Source organism: Alligator sinensis, unplaced genomic scaffold (assembly GCF_000455745.1).
Source record: "Alligator sinensis unplaced genomic scaffold, ASM45574v1 scaffold1388_1, whole genome shotgun sequence".
NCBI lineage: Eukaryota > Metazoa > Chordata > Crocodylia > Alligatoridae > Alligator > Alligator sinensis.
Genome location: NW_005842616.1, coordinates 101,010 through 111,335, shown reverse-complemented (window position 1 = coordinate 111,335; position 10,326 = coordinate 101,010). Strand labels below are relative to the sequence as shown.

Genomic DNA, 10,326 nt, shown 5'->3' with positions numbered 1-10,326 from the left:
CGCCGCCGCCGCGCAGGGGCTGGTCCCAGCCCGCGGCCCCCGCGCTGCGCTGCGCTGCGCTGCGCTGGGGCACGGGACCCGAGGGACGCCCGGCTCAAAGGGACCTGGTCCCGGCTGCAGGGGGTTGATCTTAGCTGGCGGGGACTTGCTCTGGGCTGGGGCACACACCCCGAGGGCAGCCCAGCTCCCAGGGACTGGAGCCCAGCTGGGGGGCGCCTGGTTTTGCCCCCGTCTGGCTAGGGGCTATCCCAGGGCCAAACCCGCCTGGCTTCCCCTCGCCTGTGTCTGAGCCCGTGACAAGGGCAAGGCGGCCGAGGCATTTCCAGCGCATCCAGCACTGGGGTTTGGAAAGCAGAGGCTTGAAAGACCTCACCAGCTTCGGACAGAGCCAGAGCGCGAGCCTGGGGGTCGGCGCGTCCCCAAGCAAGCGGCAGGGATCAGAGGCTGGCTCTTTACAGGCAGTTAGGGTGACTTTGCACGAAATAGGCTAACTCGGGGGTTCCCAAAATAGTATGCATAGTCCTGGGGGGGCACAAGACATCACTGGGAGGTATGTGGGAGAAGTATAATGACGGATATAATTTTCATTATTATTATTGTAATTCATAATAATAATGAAGGGGTTAAAATACCAGCTCTGAGCTGGTAGGGGCAGGCAGGCAGGTGGTGAGCCTGGAAGGGGGCACACGGTACAGAAAAGTTTGGAAGCTCTGGGCTAACTAAGCCAGCGACGCAGGGCAGAAGGCTTCATAAGCAGCAGGCTTATTTCATCAGGCACTGTCTGTTTACTAACACTTACATGTGGGGACAGGGAGGTTGCCGAGGTGCCAGGAGAAATCCAGGCACTAAATCACCTCTGGCTCTTCCTTCTGCAGAGAGGAGCTTGCCATGCGTCTGGATTTAACAGAAGCAAGAGTTCAGGTGAGTAGCAGATCCCAAGGACTCCCGGGCAGCTCTGATTGTGCACAGTATATTTTGAAACAAATATTCTGAGCTTTATCTTACCTGGGTTGTTTTTTTTTTTAATTGCTTTTCATAGTCCTGCTGGCTTTATTTTGTTTTCCAGTTCACACTGGTGGAGGTCTTTTGTTGGTATGCTCCCTCCCTTTCCAAAAGCAGAGCTTTCAAAATGAAACGTCGTAATAGATGGTCATATTTGTACATCTCGGCAAACATTTTAAAATACGCTGTTCTTTGCCAGGATGATTTCAAGATCCATATGCCTGTAGCTTTCCAAACATAGAAGAGGATTGAAAGAGTTGTACATATTCTGTTTAAACTATTCCGTGTTTAAGTCAATGTACTGAAAACAAACCAACAAAAAGTCTGTAGATTCAAAGTAAAGATTTGATATGTTGTCCCTATAACTTCTTCCACTGCTTAATTTTTTTTTTTTTTTTTAGAAACAGAAATGAGGGTAGTATCCTATAAAAGAATTAAGTTCAGTTGGAAATTTTCTGGCTGTTGTCAACATCTGTTGCAACTTCAATCCTGTAAAATCTGCCTTTTCAATATTTGGTGTAAAGAAAAGAGACCTATCCTCAAGGTAACCATTATTAAAGTTAAGACAGGAAAGCTAAGCATAATGCTTTACAGTCAGGTATTTATCACTGGTCTGTAAAGGTCCATCAGCAAATTCATAGCATCACTTCTCTTCAGTATGTCTTGAGGACTACAGATTGTCAGTACAGAACTACCAGTCTGATCTGGCTCCCACCATCTATTCTTGTTCATCTGTATGCACACAGTTTGTCCCCTTACTCGCAGGGTTGTTTGATTCTCCTACTACTGACTGTATCTTGGGCCAGCCTTTCAGCTTATGCGATTCAGTGCATCACTGAGTGTTTATCCCACCTGGCAATCTGGCCCCATTAATTTCTTTACCTGTCTGTAATGCTGGGTTTGGGACAGAGAACTTCCCACCTTCAGGAAAAGTTCTCCGAAAACATAAACCTCCCTTACAATACTCGGTCATTGAATTTGTGCGAATAATATTTGTCACGCTTGAAATCAGCTCCTCAGTTAAGGTCCTTGATGGACTTGAAGGAAAGCAAGTACTCTGCTGGACTCACCATGCGCATTATATCAAAGGTTACTAATAACTAAAATAGCTCAGTATGCCGTGGCTATACCTTGCTCCCTCACATGGAGGCAAAACTATTAATCCATCCGTTCCCACCATCCAGTGCTTGAGGGCACCTGTAGGATGCATCCATCTTCCTGGTGGCACCAGGAGAAAATGGGAGTATGGACATATGGCAGGTCATGGCACTCCAGTTCTCGTGATTCTTTCACAACATATTGGTTGTACTCAGTGGTACAGCCACGTAGGAATCCTAGCCATGTCCATGGACAGGGAGGATGCTCCAGTAGTTTGAGCACGAACCTGAGTCCCAGGTTCAGCCCTCGTCTAGACTTCTCTTGTGACCTTGGGCAAGTTAGTCTCTCTTGCTTACCTCATTTTCCCCAAGTGCAACAGAGAAATAATTGCACTTTTCTACTATATACAGGTGTTGCGTGAGGCTAGATGCAGCACAGGTAGTGAGTCACTCAGCTATTGGGGTCGCTAGCTGGACTGTCGTAAAAATGAACATCAATGGTATCCTCTTGACCTGCCCCAAAGTCATTCTACAAAGCTAATCTAATGCAAAATTATCCCTTGTGTAGCACACTAATACAACACACCTGTCCATTTAGCACCAGAGATTTGCTTCTCTGGAAAGCACTCCCCAGCCCATAAATCTTCCAGAAGTACCTGCAAGCACACACAAAACGGGTCTTGGACACTAGGATTTGTTTGTTCCACTTGATTTTGTTGTTGTAGAGCCTTACGTGAACTAACCCAGCAAGAAAGGAAAAAGGAAAAACTAATACTAACTACTCACCATATAGATTCATAGGAAGATGCATCCTGGAGTCTTGTCTTGAAAGCATATGCAGTGGACTCTGTGTTGTTCCATGCCTTGACAATTTGGAAATCTTAGTATTTGTGGGCTTTCAGTCTGAGTCAGTACTCTGTTGACAGGTTTGTGCTTCTTTTAATGGAGATCACTAGTCTGGGGAGAAAGATAGAAGCAGTCATTAAAACCATTTATCTTAACATGGGAAAAGTTAGGAACATGACCTGGCCCCTTCAGCACCCTGAATCTTATAAAGCATTACTTTATAAAGTTTATAACTTCCCCAGCTATAGCAGAGAAATCAAAATACTCATTTCTAATGTAATAAGCATTACAGTGAATTGGCCTAAGCATCCTTGTAATATTGTTTGCTAATGATGCTGAAATCCATGAAAGATGATGCATTATGGCTAGTCATATATACAGCTTTTCTACTTGCAAGTTTCTCATTTTCAGTGGATAACTTTAAAAAAAACTCCCTCAGTTTTGATCTTTGTTTCATTTCAGTCTGAAAGTATTCTTGTTTACATGGATTTTTTTAAGGCATTTAAAGTCTTCCGAGGTCTGATGCCAGGGTTCCCCTCTTAAAATTATATAAATTTAAGTTTTGAGTCGATATTAAATGCCCAGCACACTTGCATTTGGGTAATGAAGAATAACCAAACTTTCAAGTGAAATGTCCAGTACAGGAATACTGTTTGTAGGATAAGATCTGAGTCTACAACTCGTCCTCTTTCCTTACTGTCAGATGTATCTAATGTGCAATTTAGGAGGCATATAGCCAATGAGAAGGACATGCTTAGCTAAATGGCAGCATGAGTTTGTGCTGGTGTGCATAGGTAACTTCAAAGACATGTCTTGTTTTTAAAATTTGAATCTAAACTTTTATTTAAAGGCAGTTTACCTCTACAGTCAGGAGAAAATGGAATAATTTATTGTGATGCTTTGGTTGAATATAGTCTGAATGATATTTAAATTAATATACAGGCTGATATTTAAATTAATATACAGACTAAAGCATGGAGAGCCATCAATGTGTACAGTATCAGTTAAAAGTAAGATGTGTTTCATGTCATTGAGGGTCTTGCCCAGATCAAGTGTTCAAAGTTGAGCTCTTGAACCTAAATAAGCTCTTCTGTGCTGAGAATCTAAATCCAGCTTGTTAAATACAGTATAAGACTAAGAATCAATTGAAATCACTTGGACCAGTCAGAAATGCAGTGATATTACAGTCCCAATACATATCACCGCAAGAAATTGTATGGCTTAACGGAATTATTTTGGCATTAAAGTAAAAAAAAAAAAACTTTTTTACTCCATATTATGTTTATGTGGGAATGAAAGAAAATTGCTTAGATTAATAATAGCCTATTAATATAGTCTATATATACATTATGCAAGTGTGTGTGTGCACGCATAGCGCTAGGAAAGGGGTACAATTGATGGATAGGGTAAAAGCAATAACAGCGTGAAATGTTCTTCCGCTGATGGCTCAGGTCTCATCACAGTTTTCTTTTCTTTGCCTTTGTAGTCCTTTGAGCTGCAATAAGATACTCATTTGGGCTGCCGTTTACCATGCTTGTTGGCACAGTATTGATAATCTTTACTAACCAATAATCCTTGTAAACTAGCCATTTATCTGCAGGTTAGCAGGTGACTGAAGATGAATTAAGACTAAAATGTGCCTGTTTTTCCTGTTCCCCTCTTTTATCTGTGTTCTTAAGACTTCTTCAGCATTTCCCTAGTTGAGATTTTCCCCCACGAGAAGTTTGACCTTTAGCAGTCTCTGGTATTTGGCTTTGTGTTACCAAGATTATTTGCTCAGTACTATTGTGCCAGGTTCTGTCATTACCTCCTCCTTCATTCCAGATGCCAGACTCATTACAGACCGACCTGAACGGTAACCTAAACACAGTCCACAGTAACAACCCAGGCTAGTTGTTACAGTTACAACCGAATCACTTTGTGTCTTCACTAGTCTTCCACAAAATATTCCTAACTAGACTTACAACGCGCTCAAGTCACTAATTGCTATTTTAGGTCTCCACGGACAAGCATTTGGAACCTGTATTGTGCAGGGACCTGTTTTATGCTTATATAAAAACTTACAGGTTGTTGTTCGATTAAACTTAGCCCAGGTCTGTTCCCACTGAGCTCTGAGAGTTGCTACCGACAGCGGTGAGAACAGGATCAGGTCCACGTGAGTAGGGCTGCTATATCATTTGCCACTGAAATCAGTGTGAGCTTCTGAAGAAAAAAGTCCTGTACAAATGAGAAGTTCTCTGCACTTTTTTTTAAATATTTAATTAGGCATCAAAATACTCTTACAAAGTCAAGATTACTACAGCTGAGATCAGAGTGAGCCAGCGGCAGAGAGAGGAATCTAGTAGTCCTGACTCCCAGTCAGCTCTTCTCCAATTGCAAGAGTATAATTGCTTTAATGCTAGCAGAACTAATACAGATAACGACAAGCGTCTTGTAATAGGACTCACGTATTTTTAAAAAACAATTACTCTCTACGCACAGGAATGTTTTGATTCACTTACTTGCAGTAGTTTCATGTTGCCATAGGTGGAAGGAGTAACTATTAAACAGAGCAGGCTGAAAAAATTAGCAGAACAATTTTCTGTTGAAAAAACATGTTTCTTCCAAATCAAAAGTTTGTAGGAATGTAGGCTTATTTTTACTGAAACTCAACACATTTCAAAAGGATTCAAATTAAAACGGGGCATTTCATTTGGATTCGTCTTTCAACGTGTCTTTCATTCTGCATGTTTTGATTTTGACTAACTCGAAACTTGTGTGTGTTTTTCAATTTTATATGTAATTTTAATGTTGAAACAAAAGTTTTCAGCAATATCAAAATAACCTTATGGAGATTAAATACTTCAGAACTGACCATCCCACAATAAGCTTCCAGATGGTTGCTTTGGGTTTTGGGGTTTTGTTGTGTTTTTTAATATCCTCATTTGGATAGAGGGAATTTCAGACTCTCATAATTTTGCATGGGACAAATTCAATTTTCAAAGAGTTAAAATCCTTCTCTATATAGTCAAACATTCTCAGCATCGACTCCCAATTAGGATATTCACACTATACTCATGAGTCATTCGCAGAAATGACCACTTTGAATCTCAGTAGCAGCTAAATTAAAGACCTAAGGAATGAGATGATGGACCTGAATGAAAACCCTTCATCTAAATGCAAGTCTAGTTTGAGTTTGAACATCTCTGCCCAAAGGCCTGAGCAACAACACTTAAACATTTGAGTAAAGTCGGATTATCAGTTTAAGGTTGAAAGCCTTCATACGTGACATTTGGGCTTAAAAACCTACTTTACAATGCATATGCAGGGAATTCTGTTGTGTACTTCCTTCCTGGGACCCAGGAGAGAGTACTTCAAAACTGCCAGAATTACAACAAAATGAAGTGTGGCATCAGTCTACAGCATAGGTTGACTTACCCGTTGCTTAATTTTACTAAGAATGTTAAAATATACTTGGCAGGTTAAAATAGTGGATAACACAGGATCGTGACAAATAGTAAACTATTTTTTATAACAGCAAAAGTATGACACAGTATTAACTACACAGTCCCATGTGCCAGGACAGGCTGGGGACTGACTGGCTAAGCAGGAGCTCTGCAGAAAAGGACCTGGGGTTCGCAGTGGACAATCGGTGGAATGAGCTAACAGCGTGCCCTTGTGAAGAAGGCTAACAGCACATGGGGAAAAGCGATTTCTTCCCCTCTATTTGGCGCTGGTGAGGCCATATCTGGAGTACTGTGTCCAGGTTTGGACCCCCCACTGCAGAAAGGATGTGGACAAACTGGAGGAAGTCTAGCAGAGGGCAACAAAAATAGCGAGAGGCCTGGGGGACACGACTTCTGAAGAGAGGCCGAGGGAACTGGGCTTATTTAGTCTGCAGAAGAGAAGACTGAGGGGGGATTTAATAGCAGCCTTCAACAACCTGCAGGGGGGTTCAAAAGAGGATGGAGCTGGACTGTTCTCAGCGGTGACAGATGACAGAACAAGGAGCAATGGGCTCAAGTTGCAGCAAGGGAAGTTGAGGTTGGATATTAGGAAAAATTCTCTCACTAGGAGAGTAGTAAAGCACGGGAACAGGTTACCTAGACAGGTTGTGGAATCTCCATCCTTTGAAGGTTTTTAAGACTGGGGTAGACAAAGCTTTGGCTGGGATGATCTACTTGGGGATGGGTCCTGCTTTGAGCAGGGGGTTGGACTAGATGTGACCTCCTGAGGTCCCCTGCCAACATTCATTTTCTATGATTTCCTACCCAAAGTCCCTTTCTGAGAACTGCATGTCTCCATGTTCTGTTCATTCTTGGTTATTGAAGGTTCAAACAATCTGAATTTTTCTGGCACAACAGGTAAATTAATCAATTTTACATGATTATATATGACAGATAAGCAAGGCAAAAAAATTCTCAAAACTTTTCTTTTAAAATCCTTCTCTATATAGATAGTCAAACTTTCTAAACCTTTAAACCATACTCCGTCTGTGCTAACCCATTGTCACATTCATGATTAAGTTACTTCTTAAAATTCACGAAGTGAGGCAGCCACTGTTGAATTTTTTGTTGCATTTTGCTTCTTCAGTTTTGGTAAAGAGTTGCATGAAGTAGCAATTCAGTTAGCAGCTATTAGACTCTAAAAATTCAAACTGGTCAATGGGTTGCTTGTTAGGACTTCCATAACACCATTCCTGACACCACTCTTTGTTCCAGTCTAACATGCTTGTATGCATTACTCCTTTGTAAACTGAATGTTTAATATGAAGTAACTGTCCTTAAACAATAACTCCTTTTCTGTGTGCACGTTGCCTACTCTGATTGACAGAAGCAACACCAACAAGAACGTAGCTAATCCTGTAATCTCTCTCTCCAAGGTCTGGTTTCAGAACAGAAGGGCAAAATGGAGGAAACGTGAAAAAACAGAAATTTTAGGGAATGTTCCCAGTGTCTCCTTGGCACATCCCTTGGGTCTCTTCTTGGATGTTCCTTTAAGCCATTCTCCTCTTCTGGACCACACATGGAGATCACTCCCGCTGTCAACTCTTGCTGTACCCTCTGTATCACCAGCTTTCAGCCCGGCATCCTTAGGGCCTTTTGGACTCAGCAGTCTCACCTGGACCTCTCTCTTCAGGAATCCGATTTTAAATCCACATTTTGGAAGGTATGGAGTCTCTCAATTGCCCCTTAATAACATTTATTTCTTTTAAATATAAAACTGGTTGAAAAAGTCATCTTTTTATAGGAGGAAATAGTTGATCTGTGCCGTGATGAAGTGAGTTTCAGTATTTAACTTAACAGAAGGAACTTACTATAGGGACAAGACAAGCTGTATTTGGTCCTACATTGACCAGTACCCCAAACTGAAGTCTGTTTACAGCACAATGGGGTGAAATCCTGGGCCTGTTGATTCTGGGATCATAGTCTTCATGACTGACTTCTAATGTGGAATAGGCACAGATTTCCTTCTGATCTTATATTCACTGGTGCATACTTGCACATCTTAATATCTTCGAGAGCAGACACAGATATTAGCTCACAGTAGCTCTACCAAATACAGCAGGGGTGGGAAAAATGCGGCTGGCGGGTCAGATGCAGCCCGCCAGGTCATTCTATCCAGCCTGCAGAGCCCCTAAAAAATTGAGACAATTAATATTTATCTGCCCCTGGCTGCCTGTCATGCAGCCCTCAATGGCTTGTCAAAACCCAACAAGCAGCCATCCTCCCAAAATAATTGCCCACCCCTGAAATAGTGGAAGATGCTAGACATTCCCACCCAGTAGATGAGAACATGGGACCAAAGGAAGAGGTTGCTGCCTTTTAAATGTCAGGGCCACAGTCATACAATTAAGGTTACTGTTATTGCAGGCCATACACCAGCCCTGCCCCACTGCAGTGGGCATGATGCCATAGGCCACAGTAAGCCCAAGGTTAAGGTTGGCTGTTTTCCCCGCCTTGAAGACTTGGGGGGGGGGAGATATTCATCTGAGTGCATGTTGCACTCCGACACGTTACACCAGCTGAGGATTTGCTCCTAGCTTTTGCCTGCCCCCGGGCCTGAAATGTAGCCACCAAGACCTGCCGGTATGCCGGCTCGACACGCAGACAGCCGACCCTCTCTTCTAAAATTACAGCCTGTGCCACAGCCTCGGATTAACAAGCAGTACTTTCTGCCACGCTGATTTATGCTGCTTTTCGCATGAAATAACTTGTCACAACAAATCTGTTGCACAAAGGCCTGTAAACTGTTCCTTTTATTGAGGTGTTTTATTGCTGTTTCCATAGAGCGTGCTGGTCTACAGTGTTACGAGGCTTGTTTGAGAGGGATTTAGCATGCTACCATATTCTTACCATGTCTTACTCTTCTCACTAGCCCCATGCAATGCAGGGCTCTGAATATCAAGCTGCATCCAGGGTTTAGGAAGGAATGTCAAAGGCAAAGCAGAATTGAATCCCATACTAAGTAAAGTTTGCATTTGCCAGAAAAAGTAAGTTTGGGGAATAAATCAAAGTTGCCGTTAGAAAAAAGAAAAATGAACTCCTCCTTCAGTACATTTTTGTTCTGAGGTTTAGCAATAAAGCTAAGGCTAATTCTGTAAGTAATTCTCAGCTTGTGTAATATTAGACTTTTTTCCCCCCCACAAATACAGGTTCCTCAATGCTCTAAATCCTCTCATGACAACAGCGTCAGTAGTAATGAAAGCTCCCGGACCCCCATCAGACCCTGCTCTCACTGCCTTCACTGATCCGGCAGCAGTTGAAAGGAAAACGTCCAGCATTGCAGCACTAAGACTCAAAGCGAAAGAACATTCAGCACAAATCCCTCAATTAAACCTTATATCCAGTCTTACAAACACTAACAAAGAACTTTGTTAGAAACTTTCCCCACGGACTGCAGGCGCGCAGGAGAAAGCAAATGCCTTCTCCCATAAGTCCATGCAGCGGTATAGGAACACATTAAAAACCCCACTCATCCGTAGTTCCTCCGTCTTCAAAATGGACCGATGGAAATTAACCCTGCCTAAAGAAAACGGGCTCTGTTTTTATATGCTAAAGTCACACGATGTCATAGCAAACGGGCCACGGACATCGCGTCTATTCGGTGAATTTCTGATATGACAAAAAGGTATCAATCGGGAATCGACTCTTTTACATAAGCAAGTATAATATAAAGGAGTTTGCAGCGAAAGCTCATGGGACACCAGGCATAAGTAACAAAGGTTCAAACCGTTGTAGTAAGAACATTAGTAGCTTTCAAAGCGTTGTGAGCAATGATGTCTGGGGAGGAACTCGGCTGCAGAAACTTAGCCCTGAGATCAGTACATGGTATGTCCTTAACTTGAAGATCACGCTTCATGTTGAAGTACAAATGCCAGTGAAATTTCACAAAGCTGACA

The 10,326-nt window shown here is 42.5% G+C and overlaps 1 protein-coding gene across 1 annotated transcript; it reads left to right on the top strand.

Annotated features, from left to right (window-relative positions):
- Positions 1-851: 851 nt before the first annotated feature.
- LOC102387375 (homeobox protein ARX-like) lies at positions 852-10,320 on the top strand. Its single transcript, XM_006033260.2, has 3 exons — positions 852-921; positions 7,807-8,093; positions 9,580-10,320. Exons 1-3 carry the CDS (start codon positions 889-891, stop codon positions 9,803-9,805), a joined length of 546 nt encoding a protein of 181 aa, XP_006033322.1. The 5' UTR covers positions 852-888; the 3' UTR covers positions 9,806-10,320.
- Positions 10,321-10,326: the final 6 nt, after the last annotated feature.

Coding starts and splice junctions, on each gene's coding strand:
- LOC102387375 (XM_006033260.2), top strand. CDS start 889: ATGCGTCTGGATTTAACAGAAGCAAGAGTTCAG. Junction 922..7,806: donor TAACAGAAGCAAGAGTTCAG/GTGAGTAGCAGA, acceptor TCTCTCTCCAAG/GTCTGGTTTCAGAACAGAAG. Junction 8,094..9,579: donor TTAAATCCACATTTTGGAAG/GTATGGAGTCTC, acceptor CCACAAATACAG/GTTCCTCAATGCTCTAAATC.